Source organism: Protopterus annectens, chromosome 10.part0, assembly GCF_019279795.1.
Source record: "Protopterus annectens isolate FY-2018-M chromosome 10.part0, PAN1.0, whole genome shotgun sequence".
Classification (NCBI taxonomy): Eukaryota; Metazoa; Chordata; order Ceratodontiformes; family Protopteridae; genus Protopterus; species Protopterus annectens.
The window spans coordinates 340,687,962-340,715,217 of NC_056744.1; the positions used below are offsets into that span (position 1 = coordinate 340,687,962).

At 42.2% G+C, this 27,256-nt stretch overlaps 1 protein-coding gene across 3 annotated transcripts in view; it reads right to left on the bottom strand.

The window, feature by feature from the left end:
- The window catches only part of LOC122813109 (quinone oxidoreductase-like protein 2), a 666,821-nt gene that overhangs the window by 241,153 nt on the left and 398,412 nt on the right, over positions 1-27,256 (bottom strand). For all 3 annotated transcript variants that reach the window (XM_044085237.1, XM_044085238.1, XM_044085236.1), the window contains exon 8: positions 1,999-2,180. In XM_044085237.1, coding sequence (XP_043941172.1) covers positions 1,999-2,180 — 182 coding nt within the window. The remainder of the gene's footprint in view (positions 1-1,998; positions 2,181-27,256) is intronic.

Below are 27,256 nucleotides of genomic sequence, written 5' to 3' on the forward strand. Positions count from 1 at the left end.
ATACATTTCTTGGCATTTAGTTTGGTGCGGCCTAGTGGTTACCATTGTCGCCTCACAGCAAGAGGTTCTCCAGTTCATTCCTCTGCTGGGTGCCTTCTGGCAGAGTCTGCATGTCCTACCTATATTCGCATGGGTTTCCTCCGAGTGCTCCAGTTTCCTCACACATTTCAAAGAAATGCAGCTGGAGTGTTTCTCCCTGGGCCTTCGCTGAAAATGGGCTCTGTCCCAGTCGGGCTTTCCTGGAAAATAAATGTTAAATAAGTAATAAATAAAATAAAATAATCCATGGCTCTGACACCAGTTGTTTGTCTGTGTCAGCCCTTCCTGGAGAACATTTGTGTCAGTGTGGGATTCAATTACCGCTCCTAATTTGCAAATTTAGTCAGCCAGAGACTGACATTGGCTTTTACTTCAGAGAAGTAAATGCCAAAATGGAGCAGTCCAAGGAGCGATCCCTGAGGGACTCCACTTGTGACAAGCCTCTTTGTAGAGGTGGACTTCCAAATTCTAACTTCCTGAGCCCTCTCTCTGAACCAGTTGGCTATCCACTGTGTGACATACAGGTTTGTACCCAACTTCTTGAGTTTGTCAACAATGCCCGAGTGGGGTATTGTGTTGAGTGCCTTGGCCAAATCAAGGTAGGCAGTGTGAACCATTCTGTCCTCATCCGTTGCTTTGGTGATGTTCTCAAAGAAGTCCATCAGGTTAAGTAGGCATGACCTGCCCTTGACGAAACCAAACTGGGCTGGGTCCAGTGTCTTGAGGTTTACAATATCACTACTGATCAGGGAGGAACTCCTATGAGCCTAAGACTAAGACTAGTGATAAAATGCATTATCATTCTTCAGCAAGGGCGACATCCCTGCAGATTACCACATCAACAACAATACCCTAAGCATGCAATCAATGGTGAGAGATTTGGGCACACAGATTGACAGCAACCTTTCCTTTGACCACCATGTCTCCACAGTGGTAAGAAAGGCTTTCTATGTCACCGACGTCATAAGTACGGGCGCTGCATCCAGAACAAAACACTTTATAATCTCCATGTACTCCTCAGTCATCAGGGCAATAACAGAGTACAATGCTACCTTTGGTATGTACCTTACCAGGCACCTGCAGCACCTGGAAAGGCCTCAAACGTTTCTTACAAAAAAAAAAATTCATATGCTGACAGACTGAAATCACTGTCACTATACTCTGTGTCTTACAAACTACTCAGAGGTGACCTCTGTCTTGCATATAAAGCAATCTCAGATCCTGCTCTAATGGAAATGCTGCACATTCATAAATCAAATGGTATAAGATGCACTCGCTCTAGGGAACTCAACCTGGTATGTGACATCAACAGGACTTGTTGGAGAGACAAATATGTCTCACAGATGTTACCTCCCCTCTGGAATAAACTTCCAATTCAGGTGAAACAGAGCCCCTAGCTGACCCTGTTTAAGCATAATTTGGATGATTGGATGGGAAACTGCATATTCACCCCAGGAGTTTCACCTGTGCCCCTCTTGGACAGGGGCAGTAGTTACTGACTTAGTTCTGCTTAATACCTTGATATTCTTGGGAACAGGGGTTGTACTTGGCTAGGCTTGTAAGGGCCCTAAGGCCATTAGCCTAGTAACCTCCTATGATCCTATGAATGAAAGACGACACTCTACTAATGAAATGAATGGAATATCCCCTACAAATCAGATATTGTCATTACAGAAGCACAACAAATAAGACATTCTGAAGTCTCGCTGCAACACATACAATTACATTTAAGCAGACTGCTGAGGTCAGATGGTTAAAAATATGGTGCTGGGAAAAGCACACATCATAGGCAGCAATCATCTATTGCCTGCTCATGAAGCAGCACACTTCTATGGATTGAACCACTTGGTCCTCCAGTCATCCCCTGCCTAAAAGAAAAACAAGGGTACTGCTTCCTGCAGCCCTAACTGACCACAAGGGGATGAGTACAATAATGAAAACTGAGATGGGGCAACTCACCTGCTAACTGCATCCATGAAAATGTCTCCTCCAACAGCATCAAAAACCACATTCACTCCCTTCTTAGCAGTCAGCTTCTTGACTTCCTCCTTGATGCTTTGTGTTCGATAATTAATGCTTGCCACTGCTCCCCTCTGCAGGGTCAGCTGACACTTCTCATCACTCCCCGCAGCTGTGATCACCTGAAATTAACAGACAGAAAGCTGGGTTCCAAAATTTTAAAAAAGATCATTCCTGAGCAGTTTGTTCTAGTTAATGCACTCGTTACTTTTTCAGCAAATTCTTTTTCTTTTCTTTATGCAGTTTTATTTCTTGGTCAACAATAGGCAACAAATGAATAACATGGGCAGAAACAGATGTCTCAAACAGCATTGTACAGTTAGTTAAAAGTAAGAGGTGCCCAAATACATAGGAGGCTGTATGTCCCCAACCAGCAAAAGTAGTTCAAAGCTCTTTCTTTTTGTTAATTTCACTTTATCAGCCTTGGTGCATGTGTCTTCAGTAACTATTTTTGTATGTTCACTGTAGATCTATAGGTTCATAGGTAAGTACCAGGCAATCAGTCTGCAGACTATTATAAGCCTAGCCAAAACCCCTACTCAAAAGTTAGTGCTAGCTTCAAAGAAGCTAAGACAACATAGACCAGGGGAGAATTTGAGATTGCCCATTCTATTATCTAGGTTGACCTTGAAGGTGACAGACTGCTACTCTGCTTGACATGTAGTGGAAGTTTGTTCCAGAACCGAGGAGTATGTTGGGATATAAATGCATAATGCAATTGTGTCTTATTTATCTGATGATGGTTTATTCCCTTTAAACAAATATTTGAGGTGTCATTAGTTATGAGAAGGAATAGGAGGTCAACTAAGGTTGGTTCTTTCAAGGCTCGGAAGGCTAGGCACTGATCTCCATGGAGGAATCTGTAAGAGACAAAGGGCTGACAGTCTTTCCTGATGATTAAAATTTTTGAGACCACTGATCTTTTTAGTTATGAATCTCTGAGGTCTCCTAATTGTGAGATATGTTTAGACAAATACATGCCAAATGATGTGTTATACTTAATAATGGGTCTGATAAGCTGTGAGTAAAGGGGAATTAAGACTTATCTGGATCTACAACTTAAGCTCCCTTTCTTATCCAAAGTTGCCATCATAAAAATGAATGTACCCCCGAGATTACTTTATATATTCAATGCATCTAATACATTGATACAAAATAAATTTTTCAAGAACACCCAAACAGTACTCTCGAAATTTTTATGGTACCCTAAACCCACCAGGATAAGTTATCAGAAACTTATACACCCTAAGGAAAAAGGTGGTGCGGGACTCCCAGACCTTAGACTATACTATGAAATTAACAAATGTAGAATAATCACCACTGCAGAATATAAGAATGATCCCACTAAGTGGTACCCGATCTGGGTGAAATTATATTATAACTATGTTAAATCATTACAGTTTAACCCCAAGGCACTCCCCTTTTTAGATAAAGACAGCAGGATGAATTATAGATTACATAAAGATTTAAAGGAGGAAATTATAATCATTCAGAATCTATATGATTCCTTGAATTTATATTCTGCTTATATGACACTTCAACTGATTCACCTTAACCCCAATATCAAGTTAAATGATAGGATAGTAAAAAATCCAGAGCGCACACAACCAGCCAACAGAGCACGGTACCAGCGAAAAAATATAAAAGAAACAGATAAGCATAAAACGTACGCTGGTACCTAATGGCACACAATCCAAAAACGTAAAATAACCAGCAGATAAGTAGAACAATCTTCGTGATAATAATCCAAAACGCTGAATGAAAGTATATAAAATGGATCCCTTTATTCACAAGTAAGCGCTTTCACCCGAAGGCTTCTTCAGACTTATACACAGCATAAAATACTTTCTGAGTTAAATATCCCTCCTTGCATTGCTATTGGTCAACCATTCAACCATACAAAAATTCAATGTTCTTTAAAAACTCCAATGCATTAAAGCGCTAGTTCCACAAAGAATAAATATAATAAAAACATACATTTCAGCATATTAGAAATAAAAGTGTTCATGTGACATTCTAACCTATACTAAAACTCCTTTTAAAATGCAGATATATAATATGATGTACAATAAATAGTGAATATGAATTTGCATTTGAACACAATCAAATATATTAAAACAATGCTGATAACATATCAAGCCATATGCAACACTTACAAAGTATATGAACATAAAAATACTAAAATCTAAACACAAACCTACACATGGCTTAATGTCTGGTGTCATTCAAAGGGGATCCAGTGTCTGTCTGCCTGGGATGACATGCTTGACAAGCCACGCTGCTTCGCAAGGGACGGCTTGCACCTGTCACCCCTGGGATTCCGGATATTGGCTAAGGCTCTTGCCACCCCCATAGTGCCTTTTTTAGGCAAGGCTCAAATTCTAAACCTACCACCCTAGAAAACAAAAATGGGAAGAAACTGAGGGTAATGCTGCTCAATGCCAGAAGTCTAAATCTCAAAATGCACGCACTCGAGGCCCTTCTTAGTATGGAGAACATCGATGTCTGTGCTGTAACTGAAACCTGGTTCAAGGCTCCTGAGAGCACCCCGGCACTATTAGGTTTTACCTCATATCATGCGTTCCGGCCCCAAAACTCGGACCACACCACAAAAGGAGGGGGTGTATCCATATTCATAAAGGATACCCACACCTCCAGGTTGGTGGCAACGCACGAAGCTTCGGAAACCATCCAGGTGCAACTAACCATAGGCAAAACTGCTCTACAAATTGTAGCATGCTACAGGCCACCCTCTCAAACTCAGGAACCCCACACAGCCTTCCTGAAGACACTGGAGGGTATAAATGTATCTCCAAACACCATCATATTGGGTGACTTCAACTACCCGAATATAGACTGGGAACATTACTCAAGCCCTAACTTTCTAGCCCAACGGTTCCTGGAGTTCATAAATTCAAATGCCATGGAACAGCTAGTCACTGTTCCCACGAGAGGAGAAAATATACTAGATCTCATTGTCACAAACATGGGGACAAAATGCTCCACACCGAAGTATATCCCTCATTGGTGAGATCTGATCATAAACTAATCTCACTGGAAATCCACATCCCGCCCCACCCCAAACAAAAAGACCATAGTGAAGAACTTCTCTAAAGCAAACTTCACACTACTCAAGACTGGTGTGGTATCCTTCAAGGCCCCTGAGCCAGTGGAAACCACAACCCAAGCTGCGGAAGCCCTTACAAATGCCTTCTATGAACACCTCCAGGACTGCATGGATCAGGCAATCCCAAATAAAACCAAGACTCTTTCCACAAAGGGCAAACGTCCAGTCTGGTGGACCCCAGCCATTAACAAACTTTACAATAAGAGGAGAAAGCTATTACATGATAGAACAAAATCCATAAAAGGGAAGTCACCCCTGATCATTATTAGTAAAAAATACGAGCACTCATAAAATCAACTAAGGCCAATTTTGAGAGAAAAATTGCCATGGAGTCAAAGGACAATCATAAGGCCTTTTTCAGCTATGTTAGGAACCTGGGTGGAAACTCCCAGATATGCTCAGAATTAGTCCAAAATGATACAAAATCTCTGGACCCACAGACATTGTCAACATACTCGCAGACAGGTTCTGTGCAAACTTCACCCTCTCCCTAAAGGAGAGATAACTATCCCAGCCGAGTGTAGCCTCCCGGACATCTCAAATGCGCAGGTGAAAGCTGCTCTCTCTAAAGCTAAAAACACAGCATCAATGGGACCGGATGGTGTCCCCGGCTGTGTGCTACACAAGCTAAATGAGGAATTAAACCCGCACATAAGGCAGCTGTTTAATCTCAGCCTTACCACAGGATACGTGCCCAAGGAGTGGCGTACGCCAACTGTTGTCCCACTCCACAAAGGCGGCACCTCTACGGACCCTGGTAATTACCGCCCCATAAGCTTAACAAGTCTAGTCTGCAAAGCTATGGAGAGGATCATAATGGAGCTCATAAACAAAGATATAGGGGACTTGCAGACATTGGACCCGACCCAGTTTGGCTTTGTCAAGGGAAGATCATGCCTTTTGAACTTGGTCGACTTCTTCGAAACAGTCACCAAGGCCATTGATGAGGGAAAGGCAGTCCATACAGCCTACCTTGACCTTGCAAAGGCTTTCGACACAATACCCCACTCGGGTATTGTAGAAAAACTTACCAGCTTAAATGTAAACCCATATGTCACAAGATGGGTTGCAACTGGCTTAAGGACAGAACCCACAGGGTTAGAGTTGCTGGCGCTGTGTCAGACTCCAAGCCGGTCACAAGTGGTGTCCCACAGGGCTCGGTCCTTGGCCCCCTATTGTTGGCATCTACTTCTCAGAAGTACAGGCCAACATAGGAGGACTTTGGCTGACAAAGTTTGCAGACGACTGCAAACTGGGCGCCATAGTGGAAAGTGCATCAGACACGGATATCCTTCAGAAGGGACTCACGGAAACAGATAGCTGGTGCCAGAGCCATGGCCTGAAGTTAAACGCCAAAAAATGTATAGTCATACCTTTCGGGAAAAACAAGGTAACCCCAAGCTACCATATAGGTGGCAATCCACTAAGCACAGAAGAGGTTATCAGGGACCTGGGGACCCAGGTTGACAGTGGCCTTTCTTTGACACTCACATTGCTAAAGTGGTTAGAAAGACCTTCTACATTGCCCACCTGATCATGAAGGGATTCACATCCAGATCTAGTGAGGTTATTGTTTCCCTGTACTCTTCACTTATCAGACCAATGATCGAGTACAATGCCCCATTCGGGATGTATCTCACCCGACATCTGCAGCAATTGGAGAGACCCCAAAAGTTCCTCACCAAAAGGATAAAGGGACTCCAAAATCTGTCATATGCTGCCAGATTGAAGAAACTCCAGCTCTATTCAGTCGCATACCGTCTGCTCAGAGGTGACATGTGCCTGACATACAAGGCCATGTCCAACCCGAATTAATGGACATGCTCCACCTCAAAAATCCAAATCCACCAAAACCACTAGAGCAAGCGACTTAAACCTTAGCACGGATATAAATAGGACGTGCTGGAGGGATAGATTTATCACTCAGAGACTCCCTATGCTGTGGAATAAAATCCCGGTCCATGTGAGGCAGAGCACCTCGCTGACTCTGTTCAAGAGAAATCTAGACCTGTGGATGGGAGATCGTAGGTTTACCCCGGGAATCATCTCTGTGTCACTGCTGGACAGAGGCACAACAAACTAATGGGCACAGTATTTTTTCATATAAGGGGTGGCGTAAGCCACAAAAATTTGGGCTAGGCTTATAAATGCCTTAGGGCAGATTGCCTAGTATAAACCTATGAACCTATGAACCTATAAAAATTCTATCTAATGCTTAGGTTTGTTAAGCCTTCTCCTTTTTAAAAAGGGTTTAACTTGGACCTTGTCGTTTAGACCTGGGGGTTGGTCAGCCCTACATCTAATTATCCATTTCAGTTCACATTCTAAAGTATAATTAATTAAATCACCCCCTCTAGTATTAATTTCTATCTTTTGTAATACACTAAATTTAAAAGTATGTATAGAACCCAGGTCCATATTATGTTTGGCCAGAGCATTAAACTCCGAACCTATTCTAATGTGATACACATGTTCCCTTACACGTTCTTTCAGGGACCTATTGGTTTTCCCAATATAGAACGCAGGGCATGCTATACATCTTGCCAGATATATAACATTCTTACTATTACAGTTTGTTGCTGTGTTAAAATGAAATATTTGTTTTGTGATAGGATGAACAAAATCTGCTTCTTTCTCAATGTACATACATTGGTTACATTTACCACAAGGTGTGGTGTTAGTTTCACATCTATTCATCCCTTTCATAGTCAAAACATTTTTAGGTCTACAGAGCAACCTTCTAAGATTAGGTTTGTTCTTAAACAGTACATTAGGCTTTGGACCTACAACCTTACTAATTTCATTATCCAGAAGAAGAATGTCCCAATGTTTTACCAGAAGTTGTTTCAGATGGACAGCATCCTTCGTAAAAAACATAGGGGCCCTAAGGTCCACTGATGGAGATGATGAACCAATATCAGATAAACCTAAAGGTTCTGAGAAATAAGGTTTCGCTTTGGTGTTCCTTAAATTATTGACCTCAAATGTTGTTTGTTCAAACATTTCTTTCTTGTAGCCTCTTTGAACAAATTTAGCTCTCAAGTCATCCAGCTCCCTATTATAACCTTCCTCAGTTGGATTAAGCCTAGATGCCCTCATTATTTGTCCTTTCATGACGTTATTGAAAACATATTTGGGGTGCATACTGTGCCTATGAAGTAAGGTATTTCTGTGGCACAATTTCCGATGTACAGAGGTGTTGAGAAGTCCATTGCTAAGTCTAGAGATGTTAACATCTAAATATGATATCTCATCCACTGAATAATTTAAAGTAAATTTCAAAAAACTAGTGGAGGTGTTCAAACTTTCAACAAACTTCAAAAGTGTGTTAACATCGCTCAGCCAAATAAAAAAGAGGTCATCTACAAACCTGCGATATAGACCTACATGTTCTTTAAACAAATCTAGCCTGAAGAGGAAATTTTCCTCCCAATGGGCCATCACCAGGTTGGCATAGCTATTTGCACATGGTACCCATAGCTACGCCATCCCTTTGCAAAAATATCTCTTCTCCAAACATGAAAACATTATTCAGCAAGACTGTTTCTAAAAAAAAGTGCTAACAAGTCAATTTTCTCAGGGGTATAATCAGAATGGATACGTAGGTATTCCTGTATACACTGTACCCCTACATCATTGGGGATAACAGTGAATAAACTAACTACATCTAATGTTACTAAAACATATTGTAAATTATCATCCAATTGACTGGTGTAAGCGTATAAGTCAAGTAAAAATTGTTTACTATCTCTAAGAATAATGGGATTAACATCCACAAGAGATCTAAGATGAAGTTCAGTGAAAATGGACAAAGGCTCAGTAATCCAGCCTTGGCCAGCCACAATTGGTCTCATAAGGGGTTTCAACAAAGACTTATGGACCTTTGGGAGACCTTGTATGATGGGTATAAGGGGATTGTTAACCTTAAGGTAGTTATATAATTCCTTAGTAATAATAAATGATGTTAAAAGATCATCTAACATGTCGTAAGTCTGAAACACTTTCTCCGTCACAACTGTCATATCTATTTTAAGATAGAAATCTGTGTCTCTCAAAAGTTGCTGCATGACAGAATTATATTCTGGCACATCCATAAGGACAATGGGTCCACCTTTATCGACTGGCCTAATAACAAGCATTTGATCATTCCTTAAATCTATTAAAGCTTGTCTTTGATGGTAATTTAAGTTATGCTTATATCTAACATCATGACTTTCCTCAAAATAATTATAAATGTCATTTTCTAACATTCTAGAAAAAACATCCACTATTGGATGTAATTGAGGAACAAACGTACTATTAGAGCAGAAACGGGGACCATTATTCAATACATTGTCTTTTCCAAAATCAAGCTTGAGTTGAATTTTCCTAATGAACATCTTAGCATCAATTATAGAATCAACTACATTGCTTCTCTTAGTGGGAATAAAACTTAGTCCCTTGTTCAAAACTTGTTCTTCGTATGATGTTAATACTTTACTAGATAAATTCACTATCAACGAGTTGTTTTCTCTCACACTTTTTTCAGTGTGGGTCCCTGATGTTCTCCACCTGAGCCCTTTCTTTTGTGCCTGCCCCTGCTGATGGATCGCCTCCTCCCCATAAACTGAGTATGAGCTATGGGGAAAGGGGTATGTATATTCTCATCAGCTGGGTTCAGCAATAATAAAGGAGTATCATTATTAGGTATTTTACGTCTGACTACTACCTATACATGCGTAGGAACAGGAGTCATATCACAAGCAATACTAGTAGGCTGAGCTATAGATGTATCTAATTCCGTTGTGACTTGAGCGTCACTCAGGTTATTACTTATAGTATCCTGAAAGACATTCTCTGTAGGTGAGTCATTCCTTCTAACAGGTGCATCCATATTCACAACATCAATAACAGTGGTAATTGAGCTATGAGTAGCATTATCAGCGTTCATATCATTCCTTCTAACAGATACATTATTGTCACCATTATTCACATTCACAGTTTCAAAAGCAGTAGTTCTTGAACTATGAGTAACATTATCAGCGTTCATATCATTCCTTCTAACAGATACATTATTGTCACCATTATTCACATTCACAGTTTCAAAAGCAGTAGTTCTTGAACTATGAGTAACATTATCAGCGTTCACAGTAGTTACATGTTGTCTTGGCCAAGTGAACACATTGAAATTTTTAAAGTCTCTTACATCTCTCATGATTTTATTCTTCTTTTGCTCTAATAAGCGTCTTTCAAACAGCAAAACATTCTCCAAAACTTTTTCTAGTTTTACATCTGTAATATCACCTGGATATTTCCGTTTAAAAGCATCAAATAGGTTATTAACACTGGATCTTAAAAGATCCTCTTCCGGAGTATGGAAGTCAATAAGAAGTCTCATATAATTATAGCTAAGCTCAATATTGAGCTGTTGCCATTTAAATAGCAAGTCTGGAAATCTGTTACCTGATGTGGGCATTTTAAGAATACGGAGCCCACGAGGGATGATTTTCTTGGCTAGGCACGCCTCAAAATATTGGCGTTGTAGTTGTAACTTCTTAAGTTTCAGAGTCTCCGTTTCAAGTATTTGTAAATCTTCAGATAAACTCAAGGAATTATCATCGCTGATGGCGCCAGCGTCTAACCCAACATTCGGTTCATATTCCAGTAACAGGTTCTCCCTGCCGGTCACACAAGCTTGGAACCGTTCGGTCCTCCTATTGGTTGCATTTAAAGTCGTAGGTACATAAGGAAGTTCAATGTTCAAAATAGGATTTTCGGCCATCCTCTTGGGCTGGTATAGCAAATAAAACACGTAGTAAAAAATCCAGAGCGCACACAACCAGCCAACAGAGCACGGTACCAGCGAAAAAATATAAAAGAAACAGATAAGCATAAAACGTACGCTGGTACCTAATGGCACACAATCCAAAAACGTAAAATAACCAGCAGATAAGTAGAACAATCTTCGTGATAATAATCCAAAACGCTGAATGAAAGTATATAAAATTGATCCCTTTATTCAGAAGCCCGAACTCGCTGCTCTACCTGCCCCCTCAGTTGCATGAGATATGAGCCTCATGGACGAGTTGACGATGGAAGAAAGGGTAGACAGCTGGGCGTTAACAGGCTGGGCCAGCGCCTCAGGCAAGTTCCCCAACAGGGTATTTCCCAACTCCTTTATGAGATCCCTTTGGAGCCGCGTAAAATGACAAGTAATTCAGAGACCGCAATGTAAAGGTTGCTGAAGACAGGGTACGCTTCCCATACCTATCCATACTCCTTGACTCCTTATTAGGAGGATGGATGGAAGTAGAAGCCTCTGCCACATCCTGCTGGGTGGCAGACGCCACCACCATAGCATCCACAGGTACTCCCTTGGTCAAAAATTCTTTTCCAGGAGGCGCAGATAAAAATTTATTGGGGCAGCTAGGAACTGGCTCCACAGAGTCAGGGTGTTCCCACACCCTTCGACAAATAAGATCCAATAATTCATCGAAGGGTGGAGACACCCAGGAGGCTGAAGGCTGGGCTCCGAAGGCCTTGAGGAAGACCGACTCCTCCTCAGAAGGGTTTTTGGGTGGCCAGTTGCCCCACTGTCTCAAGATCTCCAGGATATCAGAGAACAAGACATCATCTGAGGACGATGTCGGGGACCCTTGTGCATCATCGAGGTCGGTGTCCGAGGTGACAGACTCATCTGGGGAGTCTACGTGCTTCCTCTTGCATAACTTCTTCCTGGGAGGCTCTTCAGGCACAGACTCTGAAGGGCCCTCAGAAAGTAGGGGACCACACATGGAGGTATCCTCAGGCCTAGGAGCCCCGCTGTCCAGAGATAGGGGGGCACCAGAAGCTCTAGTCGCAGCGTCTAGGGAAGGAGTTGCTGATTCAGGTGAAGTCACTATGGACTTGGCCAGTGCGCTCCTCATAGCCTCGAAGGCAGGTCCACCAGAATCGGAAGAAAAACCCGCCTCCAAAACCATGACCGGAGTCGGGGTACCCCTAGCCGAAGCACCAAGGGGGAGACTCGGAGCCGCAGTCTGAAGCCCCAATGTATCCCCCTCGGGTTCGACTGAGGACACCCGAGTACCGAAACCTGTAGAAGGAATGGAAAAGGTTGGAGCCGATGTCGGATCCGAAAGACTCGCAGGAGGTTTCGGAGCCGACCCAGGGACTTCACTCGATTCGGCAGACTCCGGCTCCGATGACACCGAAGTTGTCGGAGGAGGAAGAAATGGAGCCGATATAGTAACTGGCTCCGGAGCCGACTGGGCTGGAGCCGAAAATAATTTAGTCAACACTGGCAACTGGAGGAGCCTCTGGACCACCCTATCGACATCCGAATCCGAGAGCCTGGAGGACTTGGAGGAGACAGACAGGGGTCGAGAAACCTTCTCAGTCGGAACCGAGACAAGACTGGGGGAATGGCTCCGAATCGGCTCCAAAAGGATGGGAGCCGAAGCAGGCTCGAGAACCACTGCAACCTCCTTCGGCGCCGATGACCGTGGAGTCGAAGAAGCCGACCCCACAACAGACAATACTTCCTGCGGCTCTGAGACCAATGGAGCTGAGGAAGGAGTCATAGCCTTGGACCGTGCTTCCTTTGGCTCCGAGACCAGTGGAGCCGAGGAAGGAGATGTAGATTTTGACCTTTTCTCCAGAGGCTCCGACGAACTAGTTGGAGCCGGAGACTTCATTTTAGACGTGGATCTGGATTTCTCAGAGGGAGGAGAGGACGCCAAGGTTTCCTCAAAGGAGGGTTTAATCAAACCCTTGAGGATAAGTTTATTTTTTCTCTCCTGTAAAACCCTGGCAGAGAAAGCATGACACACACTGCAGGATTCCTGCAAGTGTATGGCACCGAGACAATATACACAGATGGCATGGCCATCAGTCAGCGACATCTTGTATGCACATTTGGCGCATTTTTTAAAGCCAGATGGCTTATGTTCTTTAGGTTCCTTGCCCGACATAAGGAACACAATCCACAAACAGCAACAATACTTCAAATTTACCCAATAAGCACAAGCACACTCAGCAACACAAGGTAGGGAGGGAGGAAAGGGCTCTAATTTAAACGCCCGAACAGTAACAACACAAGATAGGGCAAAGGCCCTCTAACTAAAATGGGCTTAGCCCGCCAAACAGAAGGATTACCACAACAAACACAATCAGTCACAACAATGGATAAAAAAGACAACGTAGCTATTAGAATAGCTTTTTTTGGTATAACAACTCGAAGCTATAGCTCAAAAAACAAAAGAGAGGGTACTTAGCCACAGCCAAGTCGAGACCACGTTGTTACTCTAAAAGCGGCAAACGAGATCTAGGGGTTTGGGCGTGATGCATCCTGGGATACAGGGTAAGCCCAGTCAATGAGAGATTTTGTGCTAGTTATAGTGGCCGAGTCGGAGCCGACTCTCGGCTCCGAACCCGTCAGTAATGAATGTAGGCGAGATAGGATCACATTATATCGCATGTTTTAAAAAGTTTTTCTGTGGATCGAACACTCAAGTCTAAAAATATAAATGGCATATCAGTGCTGCAAGGACTCCAAGGTGCTACAGTACTGCATTCATAACTTTGGATATTGTATTTATGTATCATTTCTTACTCAGCTGATAAAGTACAGTTGTGTAAGTAAACTTACCATAACAGCAGATATTTGAATGATCACTGCTGCAGCAGACTTAGATATATGGGTTATATCCTGCCAAGGGTATAATAGCCAGACAGCTTCCAATATTTTTAGGGCACCTTTCCCTTGCTCAAACTATTAGTCATCTTGAGGTGACCTGACTAAAAAGACAGATTTGGGCACCAAGGCCTTGAGAACTTTCACAGCAACAGAAAGTGGGAGGCTGAGCCCTGAATGGACAATGCTAGGAATAACAAAAAGTAAATGGTTACACTCTGGCATAAACGCCACACCAAAAAATAAGGAAGACAGAGAGAGGGAGGGAAAGGCTGCTGCAGCAGTGATCATTCGAACATCTACTGTTAGGGTAAAGTTTACTTACACAACTGCACTTTGTTCTTCATATTGTTCACTGCTGCAGCAGCCTTAGCTATATGGATAGATTACCTAGCTTACTACATTTTGGAGGTGGAAGAGGAACGATCCGGGATCCCCTGGATAATGGTTCTAGCAAAGGCTGATCTAGACCTAGACAAGGAATTAAGCTTTTAATAGCATGTAATCATATGTGTTGAGGACTGATTTGCTGCTTCTAGAATACTTGTAGAATCCAACCATTTCCAAAAAGACACAGATGAATCCGAGGCCCCGGTAGAGTTGGCCTTCATCCTCACTGGAATAGTTTTGTTGCAGCGAGTATAACAAAAGGTAATAACTTTAGACAACAATTTGGAAAAGTCTGTTTTGACACAGGTACTCCTTTCTTATCTTCACAAGAAATTAACAACTGATCCGAAGACCTGAAAGATTTAGTTCTGTCAAGATAGTACCAGAGTTGTTTGTGGACATCCAAGGTATGGAGTACCCTTTCTCCCTCATCTTTAGGTTCAGGAAAGAAAATGGGGAAATTAATAGTTTGTCTTAAAGTAAACTCTGATATCACTTTAGGTATAAAAGAAAAATTAGGTTTCCTCCGGGTGTTCCACTTTCCTCCCACATTACAAAGACATGCATCTGGAGCATTTCTCCCCAGGCCTCCGCTGAAAACTGGCTCGTTCCAAGTCAGACTTACCCGATAAACAAATGTTAAATAAATAAATAAAAATAAAAAAGTAGTTCTCAAAGAAACCCTGCCTCTCTGAAAAATGAAATATGGTTAACTCACCATAACAGCTTGCAACTCACTGGAGGCTAAGCGCTCTCAACCCAAGACTGGACCTGACAGTCAAGAAGAGAAGGGAATTACTTGCATCACACCACCAGTCTCACATACACCTATGAAACCAGCACCGGCAAAAAACACACAAATACATGAAAACATACTCGGAGGCTCCAAATAAAAATCTGCAAAAGCAACAGAGACCTCCAAAGCAGACATCCAAGCAACCTCCACCTCCCCAACACAAACCATGAAACACATACTTCACAAAATCAGTGTGCCACGCAATCACAGCCCTTAAGGCAGAATAACTTACCCAACACACTAGCAATAGGTGACTCTATAGTCAGGCACACACTGACGTCCCACTCACCAGGCTAAACAAGGAGAAGGTTACTGTTAGCTGCCTGTCAGGTGCCAGGATCCGCCACATAACACAAGCACTCAGGTCACTCCAGAACAAGTACAAATATGACTCTGTCATTGTCCATGTTGGTGTGAATGACCTGAGCCGTACCTCCCTGGACTACATGAAAAGAGACATGGAGGAGCTCTCTGATCATGTAGCCCAGGCCGGTATGACCCTGACCCTGAGTAGCATCCTGCCCTCACCAAGAATGATACCACGGTATAGAGAAAAAATTATCAATTTCAAAAATTTGCTAAGCTTCTAGTGTCATTCAAAGAGGATCCAGTGTCTGTCAGCCTGGGAAGACATGCTCGAGAAGCCACGCTAATTTGCTAGTGATGGCTTGCACCTGTCACCCTTAGGCTTTCGAACACTGGCCAAGGCTCTTGCCACCCCCATAGTGCCTTTTTTATGCAAGGCTCAAAAGACAAACCCACCGCCGTAAATAGCACAAGTAACAAAAAGCTGAGGGTAATGCTACTCAATGCCAGAAGTCTAAACCTCAAAATGTATGCATTCGAGGCACTCCTCAGTATGGAGACAATCGATATATGTACAGTAACAGAAACCTAGTGTAAGGCTCCACAGAGCACCCCAGCACTACCAGGCTACAACTCATACCATACATTTCGGCGACAAAACCCGGACCGAAATACAAAAGGTGGGGGAGTATCCATATTCATCAAGGATACTCACACCTCCAGGTTAGTGGCACAATACGATGCTTCAGAGATCATCCACGTGCAACTAACAACGGGTAAAACTGCTATTCAAAATATAGCTTGCTACAGATCACCCACCATGTCCCGGGACCCTCACTCCACATTCCTGGAAACATAAAGGTCCGACCAAACACCCTGATATTGGGTGATTTCAATTACCCAAACATTAACTGGGAGAACTACTCAAGTACAAACTCCCTTGCACATAATTTCCAAGAATTTATAAACTCTTAACGCCCAGGATCAGCTGGTCAACACCCCCACCTGAGGTGACAAACATACTGGACCTGGTCATCACCAACATGGGCGACTGGTGTTCCACACTGGAGGCCAACCCCTCGCTGGTTAGATCTGACCATAAACTAATCCCTCTGGATATCCACATTCCGCCATCAGTCCCGGTCAAAGAAACCACCGTTAAAAACTTTTCAAAAGCAAACTTCACGTTACTTAAGACCGAGGTTGGAAGTTTCAAAGCCCCCATGCTAAAGGATAACGCTATACAAGCTGCAAAATCCTTTACTAATGCACTCCACGGGCACCTACAAGAATGCATGGATTGTGCTATCTCAAACAAAACCAAGACTCACTCCTTCAAGAAAAGGAAACCAGTCTGGTGGACCCCTGCCATAAACAAGCTATACAATAGGAGGAGGAAACTAGTACAGAAAAGAGTAAAATCCCAAGAAGGGAAGACATCCCTAATCAGTATCAGCAAGAAACTACATTCCCTCATAAAATCATCCAAGGCTAGCTTCGGAAGAAAAATTGCCATGGACTCGAGATAACCACAAGGCATTCTTTAGCTATGTCAAGAATCTAAGTGGCAATTCTCAGATCTGCACGGAGTTAGTGCAGAATGGCACAAAATACAATCAACCAACTGATATAGCCAACATCCTGGCAGACAGGTTCAGTGCAAACTTCACCCCCCTCTCACCCCCAAAAGGACCCTTAACTATACCAGAAGAATGTAGTGCCCCTGAAATCACAAGCACTCAGGTTAAAACAGCCCTCTCCAAAGCCATAAACACAGCATTAATGGGACCAGATGGTGTCCCAGGCTGCATCCTACACAAGCTCAAAGATGAACTAACCCCTCACCTAAACACATTGTTTAAACTCAGCCTCTCCACAGGCTACGTGCCCACACAGTGGCACACAGCAACGGTTATTCTGCTCCACAAAGGTGGAGGCACAACGGACCCCAGGAACTATTGCCCTATAAGCCTGACTAGCTTGGTCTGCAACGCTATGGAGCGCATCATCATGGAACTCAATAACAGAGACATTGGGAACCTCCAAACATTGGACCCCTACCCAGTTTGGCTTTAAGGGCAGATCATGCCTCCTAAACCTGGTGGACTTCTTTGAGACCGTTACCAAGGCTACAGACAAGGGAAAGGTGGTCCACACAGCCTACCTAGACCTCACAATGGCCTTCGACACTATTCCCCACTCAGGTATTATAGACAAGCTCACCAGCCTGAAATAAACCCCTACGTCACGAGATGGGTTGCCAACTGGCTCACAGACAGAACCCATATGTAAGAGTTGCGGGAGCTAGGTCGGACTCTAAACTGGTTACAAGTGGTGTTCCCCAGGGCTCAGTCCTAGGACCCCTCCTGTTCGGCATATACTTCTCAGAGGTACAGGCAAGCACAGGAGGACTATGGCTGACCAAGTTCGCAGACGACTGCAAACTAGGGGCTATAACTGACTCTCCGGCTGACACAGATATCCTCCAAAAGGCTCTCACTGAGACAGATACCTGGTGTCAAAACCAAGGCCTCAAGCTAAATGCCAAAAAGTGCATAGTCATCCCCTTTGGAAAAAAAACAAAGTACCCACAAACTACCACATAGGTGGTAGCCCCCTAAATACGGAAGACGTAATAAGGGATCTGGGGACCCAAGTAGATAGTAACCTCTCCTTGGATAATCACATTGCCAAAGTGGGTAGAAAATCCTTCTGTGTGGCCCACCTAATCACAAAAGGGTTTGCATCCAGATTGAAAGAGGTCATTGGGTCCCTCTACGCATCACTCATCAGACCCATCAGAGTACAACGCCGTATTTGGGATGTACCTTACAAGACACCTGCAACAACGGGAAAGACCACAAAAGTACCTCACCAAGAGGATCACTGGCCTCAAGCAGATGCCCTATGCAGCTCGACTGAAGAAACTCCAGCTGTACTCAGTTGCATGCCGCCTACTCAGAGGTGATCTCTGCCTGACATACAAGGCCATGTCCAACCCAGAACTGATGGACATGCTCCACCTAAAAAAAAATATCCCCTCGAGCCACACGCTCCAGGGATCTAAACCTCACCACAACAATAAATAGGACGTGCTGGAGGGATAGATTCCTGTCCCAGAGACTTCCCATGCTCTGGAACAAGATTCCAATCTACATTACGCAGAGCTCCTTGCTAACCCTCTTCAAGAAAAACCTTGACGAGTGGATGGGAAACGGAATGTTTACCCCAGGGATCACTTCAATGGCTCTGCTGGACAGAGGCACAGGAAACTAATCTAAGGGGGCGGCAAAAGCCAACACATTCCGGCTACGCTTATAAATGCCTTTGGGCAAACAGCCTAGTACCTACCTATGAACATACTCTTCTTACAGAAGTCAGAGCAATCACTAAAACAGTTTTACATGTTAAGAAACTCAAATCAAACAGATTAGTTGGTTCAAATGGGCAAATGGTAGCTTCTCTAACACAAAATTAAAATCATAAGCAGGGGCACTGTTTTTCTTGGGGGTAGTCTTATGCACAGCCCTTTTCCCATACATTTTAACATGAGAATCTGCCTCCATTTGTACCTGCTGCACGTCCTCAGTAAAGAGGTGCCTAAAGGGAATTAAGACCCTGTCACAGGGGCAGTCAGCTGAAGTAGATTGGGGCTGGTGTGAATAGATCCATTCTGTAAGGAAGTTTTTGGTAATTACACCTGGCCATTTCCCACAAGGGAGAACCACTGTTGCCTAGGCCAGAAGGGAGTCACCACAACGACCTTGGAAGATTCCATATGAATCTTCAAAAGTACCCTGGACATCGGAAAAAAGAAAGGAAAAGCACACATGAACATTCCTGCCCAAAGAAAGGAAAAGGAATCTGTCTTCCGGGCCTTCTTGCATAGACTCCTGGAGCAAAATCTTGCCAGCTGATTGTTCAGAAAAGAGGCAAATAGGTCTACTTGAGGAACTCCTTACAGTGGATAAAATCTTGAAAGATCCCCTGAAAGGAGCTATATAACAACCAAATTGAATACAAATCTTCAGGACTTTCCTGACACCTTTTAAGATGCATTTCTAGGGCTCTAAAGGATCAGCAGTCAGGCCTAAATCTTCAGTATGACAGATAAGACCCATTTTGGGGAACCCTTCCATACTACTCTGTATTTTCCAAGTGGATTTTATATTGTTTTCTGAATTTCTGTCACAATCTCTTCAAGATTAATATCTTTTGAGGAATGTTGGTCAATGCTCCTCGATTACCGCATTTACTTTCAGAAACCACAGCTTAGAAAGGATGGAAAGAGGGAAGATACTATAAAATGAAGTATTTAAAAGCATGGATTAAAAAGGATTCTGCTATGGCAGCTAAGGACATGTACACAAGAACAAAAACTGAGAAACTGGAAACTTAAGTTTATGAATAGTAAGATACAAGCAGTGAAAATGTTTTTAGTTCCTTTAGTTTTATATACGAGTCAGACATTTTTATCAACTAGAAGAGACGTTTTGGACAATAATTAATAAAGAGGTGAAGGAATTTACCTAGGAGGGGAAGAGGGCAAGTCGATCCTTCCAATAAAACCATGTATTTTAGAATTACTTGACTTAAAGGCATATTTTAGAGTTACACAGTTAAAGTTCATATACATAACACAAGCAGAAGGAAATGGAAAAGGGATGATGAAGCAAGGGGAAGGTCAAGAAATAGAGAGAAAGAATGGGACAAGTCGATCAGAAATAGAGAGAGAGAATGGGACAAGTCAATCAGAAATAGCGAGAGAGAATGGGACAAGTCGATCAGAAATAGAGAGAGAATGGGACAAGTCGATCAGAAATAGAGAGAGAATGGGACAAGATGATCAGAAATAGAGAGAGAGAATGGGACAAGATGATCAGAAATAGAGAGAGAATGGGACAAGATGATCAGAAATAGAGAGAGAGAATGGGACAAGATGATCAGAAATAGAGAGGGAATGGGACAAGATGATCAGAAATAGAGAGAGAGAATGGTACAAGATGATCAGAAATAGAGAGAGAGAATGGGACAAGATGATCAGAAATAGAGAGGGAATGGGACAAGATGATCAGAAATAGAGAGAGAGAATGGGACAAGATCATCAGAAATAGAGAGAGAGAATGGGACAAGATGATCAGAAATAGAGAGAGAGAATGGGACAAGATGATCAGAAATAGAGAGAGAGAATGGGACAAGATGATCAGAAATAGAGAGAGAGAATGGGACAAGATGATCAGAAATAGAGAGAGAGAATGGGACAAGATGATCAGAAATAGAGAGAGAGAATGGGACAAGATGATCAGAAATAGAGAGAGAGAGAATGGGACAAGATGATCAGAAATAGAGAGAGAGAATGGGACAAGATCATCAGAAATAGAGAGAGAGAATGGGACAAGATGATCAGAAATAGAGAGAGAGAATGGGACAAGTCAATCAGAAATAGAGAGAGAGAATGGGACAAGATGATCAGAAATAGAGAGAGAGAGAGAATGGGACAAGATGATCAGAAATAGAGAGAGAGAATGGGACAAGATGATCAGAAATAGAGAGAGAGAATGGGACAAGATGATCAGAAATAGAGAGAGAATGGGACAAGATGATCAGAAATAGAGAGAGAATGGGACAAGATGATCAGAAATAGAGAGAGAGAGAATGGGACAAGATGATCAGAAATAGAGGGGGAATGGGACAAGATGATCAGAAACAGAGAGAGAGAATGGGACAAGATGATCAGAAATAGAGGGGGAATGGGACAAGATGATCAGAAATAGAGAGAGAGAATGGGACAAGATGATCAGAAATAGAGAGGGAATGGGACAAGATGATCAGAAATAGAGAGAGAATGGGACAAGATGATCAGAAATAGAGAGAGAGAATGGGACAAGATGATCAGAAATAGAGAGAGAGAATGGGACAAGATGATCAGAAATAGAGAGAGAGAATGGGACAAGATGATCAGAAATAGAGAGAGAGAATGGGACAAGATGATCAGAAATAGAGAGAGAGAATGGGACAAGATGATCAGAAATAGAGAGAGAATGGGACAAGATGATCAGAAATAGAGAGAGAATGGGACAAGATGATCAGAAATAGAGAGGGAATGGGACAAGATGATCAGAAATAGAGAGAGAGAATGGGACAAGATGATCAGAAATAGAGAGAGAATGGGACAAGATGATCAGAAATAGAGAGAGAGAATGGGACAAGATGATCAGAAATAGAGAGAGAATGGGACAAGATGATCAGAAATAGAGAGAGAGAATGGGACAAGATGATCAGAAATAGAGAGAGAGAATGGGACAAGATGATCAGAAATAGAGAGAGAGAATGGGACAAGATGATCAGAAATAGAGAGAGAGAATGGGACAAGATGATCAGAAATAGAGAGAGAATGGGACAAGATGATCAGAAATAGAGAGAGAATGGGACAAGATGATCAGAAATAGAGAGAGAATGGGACAAGATGATCAGAAATAGAGAGAGAGAATGGGACAAGATGATCAGAAATAGAGAGAGAGAATGGGACAAGATGATCAGAAATAGAGAGAGAATGGGACAAGATGATCAGAAATAGAGAGAGAATGGGACAAGATGATCAGAAATAGAGAGAGAGAATGGTACAAGATGATCAGAAATAGAGAGAGAATGGGACAAGATGATCAGAAATAGAGAGAGAATGGGACAAGATGATCAGAAATAGAGAGGGAATGGGACAAGATGATCAGAAATAGAGAGAGAGAATGGGACAAGATGATCAGAAATAGAGAGAGAGAATGGGACAAGATGATCAGAAATAGAGAGAGAGAATGGGACAAGATGATCAGAAATAGAGAGGGAATGGGACAAGATTATCAGAAATAGAGAGAGAGAATGGGACAAGATGATCAGAAACTGAGAGGGAATGGGACAAGATGATCAGAAACAGAGAGGGAATGGGACAAGATGATCAGAAATAGAGAGAGAATAGGACAAGATGATCAGAAAGAGAGAGGGAATGGGACAAGATGATCAGAAATAGAGAGAGAGAATGGGACAAGATCATCAGAAATAGAGAGAGAATGGGACAAGATGATCAGAAATAGAGAGAGAGAATGGGACAAGATGATCAGAAATAGAGAGAGAGAATGGGACAAGATGATCAGAAATAGAGAGAGAGAATGGGACAAGATGATCAGAAATAGAGAGAGAGAATGGGACAAGATGATCAGAAATAGAGAGAGAGAATGGGACAAGATGATCAGAAATAGAGAGAGAGAATGGGACAAGATGATCAGAAATAGAGAGAGAATGGGACAAGATGATCAGAAATAGAGAGAGAGAATGGGACAAGATGATCAGAAATAGAGAGAGAGAATGGGACAAGATGATCAGAAATAGAGAGAGAGAATGGGACAAGATGATCAGAAATAGAGAGAGAGAATGGGACAAGATGATCAGAAATAGAGAGAGAGAATGGGACAAGATGATCAGAAATAGAGAGAGAGAATGGGACAAGATGATCAGAAATAGAGAGAGAGAGTGGGACAAGATGATCAGAAATAGAGAGAGAATGGGACAAGATGATCAGAAATAGAGAGGGAATGGGACAAGATGATCAGAAATAGAGAGAGAGAATGGGACAAGATGATCAGAAATAGAGAGAGAGAATGGGACAAGATGATCAGAAATAGAGAGAGAGAATGGGACAAGATGATCAGAAATAGAGAGAGAATGGGACAAGATGATCAGAAATAGAGAGAGAGAATGGGACAAGATGATCAGAAATAGAGAGAGAGAATGGGACAAGATGATCAGAAATAGAGAGAGAATGGGACAAGATGATCAGAAATAGAGAGAGAGAGTGGGACAAGATGATCAGAAATAGAGAGAGAATGGGACAAGATGATCAGAAATAGAGAGAGAATGGGACAAGATGATCAGAAAGAGAGAGGGAATGGGACAAGATGATCAGAAATAGAGAGAGAGAATGGGACAAGATGATCAGAAATAGAGAGGGAATGGGACAAGATGATCAGAAATAGAGAGAGAGAATGGTACAAGATGATCAGAAATAGAGAGAGAGAATGGGACAAGATGATCAGAAACAGAGAGGGAATGGGACAAGATGATCAGAAATAGAGAGAGAATGGGACAAGATGATCAGAAACAGAGAGGGAATGGGACAAGATGATCAGAAATAGAGAGAGAATGGGACAAGATGATCAGAAAGAGAGAGGGAATGGGACAAGATGATCAGAAATAGAGAGAGAGAATGGGACAAGATGATCAGAAAGAGAGAGAGAGAATGGGACAAGATGATCAGAAATAGAGAGAGAATGGGACAATATGATCAGAAATAGAGAGAGAGAGAATGGGACAAGATGATCAGAAATAGAGAGGGAGAATGGGACAAGATGATCAGAAACAGAGAGAGTGATCAGAAATAGAGAGAGAGAATGGGACAAGATGATCAGAAATAGAGAGAGAGAGAATGGGACAAGATGATCAGAAATAGAGAGAGAGAATGGGACAAGATGATCAGAAATAGAGAGAGAATGGGACAAGATGATCAGAAATAGAGAGAGAATGGGACAAGATGATCAGAAATAGAGAGAGAATGGGACAAGATGATCAGAAATAGAGAGAGAATGGGACAAGATGATCAGAAATAGAGAGAGAGAATGGGACAAGATGATCAGAAATAGAGAGAGAATGGGACAAGATGATCAGAAATAGAGAGAGAGAATGGGACAAGATGATCAGAAATAGAGAGAGACAAGATGATCAGAGAGAGAGAATGGGACAAGATGATCAGAAATAGAGAGATAGAATGGCACAAGATGATCAGAAATAGAGAGAGAGAATGGGACAAGATGATCAGGAATAGAGAGAGAGAGAATGGCACAAGATGATCAGAAATAGAGAGAGAATGGGACAAGATGATCAGAAATAGAGAGAGAGAGTGGGACAAGATGATCAGAAATAGAGAGAGAGTGGGACAAGATGATCAGAAATAGAGAGGGAATGGGACAAGATGATCAGAAATAGAGAGAGAATGGGACAAGATGATCAGAAATAGAGAGGGAATGGGACAAGATGATCAGAAATAGAGAGAGAGAATGGGACAAGATGATCAGAAACAGAGAGGGAATGGGACAAGATGATCAATAATAGAGAGAGAATGGGACAAGATGATCAGAAACAGAGAGAGAGAATGGTACAAGATGATCAGAAATAGAGAGAGAATGGGACAAGATGATCAGAAATAGAGAGAGAATGGGACAAGATGATCAGAAATAGAGAGAGAGAATGGGACAAGATGATCAGAAATAGAGAGAGAATGGGACAAGATGATCAGAAATAGAGAGAGAATGGGACAAGATGATCAGAAATAGAGAGGGAATGGGACAAGATGATCAGAAATAGAGAGAGAGAATGGTACAAGATGATCAGAAATAGAGAGAGAGAATGGGACAAGATGATCAGAAACAGAGAGGGAATGGGACAAGATGATCAGAAACAGAGAGGGAGAATGGGACAAGATGATCAGAAATAGAGAGAGAGAATGGTACAAGATGATCAGAAATAGAGAGGGAATGGGACAAGATGATCAGAAATAGAGAGAGAATGGGACAAGATGATCAGAAATAGAGAGAGAGAATGGGACAAGATGATCAGAAATAGAGAGAGAGAATGGGACAAGATGATCAGAAATAGAGAGAGAGAGAATGGGACAAGATGATCAGAAATAGAGAGAGAGAATGGGACAAGATCATCAGAAATAGAGAGAGAGAATGGGACAAGATGATCAGAAATAGAGAGAGAGAATGGGACAAGATGATCAGAAATAGAGAGAGAGAGAGAGAATGGGACAAGATGATCAGAAATAGAGAGAGAATGGGACAAGATGATCAGAAATAGAGAGGGAATGGGACAAGATGATCAGAAATAGAGAGAGAGAATGGGACAAGATGATCAGAAATAGAGAGAGAGAATGGGACAAGATGATCAGAAATAGAGAGAGAATGGGACAAGATGATCAGAAATAGAGAGAGAGAATGGTACAAGATGATCAGAAATAGAGAGAGAGAATGGGACAAGATGATCAGAAACAGAGAGGGAATGGGACAAGATGATCAGAAACAGAGAGGGAGAATGGGACAAGATGATCAGAAATAGAGAGAGAATGGTACAAGATGATCAGAAATAGAGAGAGAGAATGGGACAAGATGATCAGAAATAGAGAGAGAGAATGGGACAAGATGATCAGAAATAGAGAGAGAGAATGGGACAAGATGATCAGAAATAGAGAGAGAGAATGGGACAAGATGATCAGAAATAGAGAGAGAGAATGGGACAAGATGATCAGAAATAGAGAGAGAATGGGACAAGATGATCAGAAATAGAGAGAGAGAATGGGACAAGATGATCAGAAATAGAGAGAGAGAATGGGACAAGATGATCAGAAATAGAGAGAGAGAATGGGACAAGATGATCAGAAATAGAGAGAGAGAATGGGACAAGATGATCAGAAATAGAGAGAGAGAATGGGACAAGATGATCAGAAATAGAGAGAGAGAATGGGACAAGATGATCAGAAATAGAGAGAGAATGGGACAAGATGATCAGAAATAGAGAGAGAATGGGACAAGATGATCAGAAATAGAGAGAGAATGGGACAAGATGATCAGAAATAGAGAGAGAATGGGACAAGATGATCAGAAATAGAGAGGGAATGGGACAAGATGATCAGAAATAGAGAGAGAGAATGGGACAAGATGATCAGAAACAGAGAGGGAATGGGACAAGATGATCAGAAATAGAGAGAGAATGGGACAAGATGATCAGAAATAGAGAGAGAGAATGGGACAAGATGATCAGAAATAGAGAGGGAGAATGGGACAAGATGATCAGAAACAGAGAGAGAGAGATAGAGAGAGAGAGAGAATGGGACAAGATGATCAGAAATAGAGAGAGAGAGAATGGGACAAGATGATCAGAAATAGAGAGAGAGAATGGGACAAGATGATCAGAAATAGAGAGAGAATGGGACAAGATGATCAGAAATAGAGAGAGAGAGAATGGGACAAGATGATCAGAAATAGAGAGAGAGAATGGGACAAGATGATCAGAAATAGAGAGAGAGAATGGGACAAGATGATCAGAAATAGAGAGAGAGAATGGGACAAGATGATCAGAAATAGAGAGAGAGAGAGAATGGGACAAGATGATCAGAAATAGAGAGAGAGAATGGCACAAGATGATCAGAAATAGAGAGAGAGAATGGGACAAGTCAATCAGAAATAGAGAGAGAGAGAGAGAGAGAGAGAATGGGACAAGATGATCAGAAATAGAGAGAGAGAATGGGACAAGATGATCAGAAATAGAGAGAGAGAATGGCACAAGATGATCAGAAATAGAGAGAGAGAATGGGACAAGATGATCAGGAATAGAGAGAGAGAGAGAGAGAATGGCACAAGATGATCAGAAATAGAGAGAGAGAATGGGACAAGTCGATCAGAAATACAGAGAGAGAGAGAGAGAGAGAATGGGACAAGTCGATCAGAAATAGAGAGAGAGAGAGAGAATGGGACAAGTCGATCAGAAATAGAGAGAGAGAATGGGACAAGTCGATCACAAATAGAGAGAGAGAATGGGACAAGTCGATCACAAATAGAGAGAATGGGACAAGTCGATCAGAAATAGAGAGAGAGAATAGGACAAGTCAATCAGAAATAGAGAGAGAGAGAGAATGGGACAAGTCGATCAGAAATAGAGAGAAGGAATGGGACAAGTCGATCAGAAATACAGAGAGAGAATGGGACAAGTTGATCAGAAATAGAGAGAGAATGGGACAAGTCGATCAGAGATACAGAGAATGAGACAAGATGATCAGAAATAGAGAGAGAGAATGGGACAAGTCGAT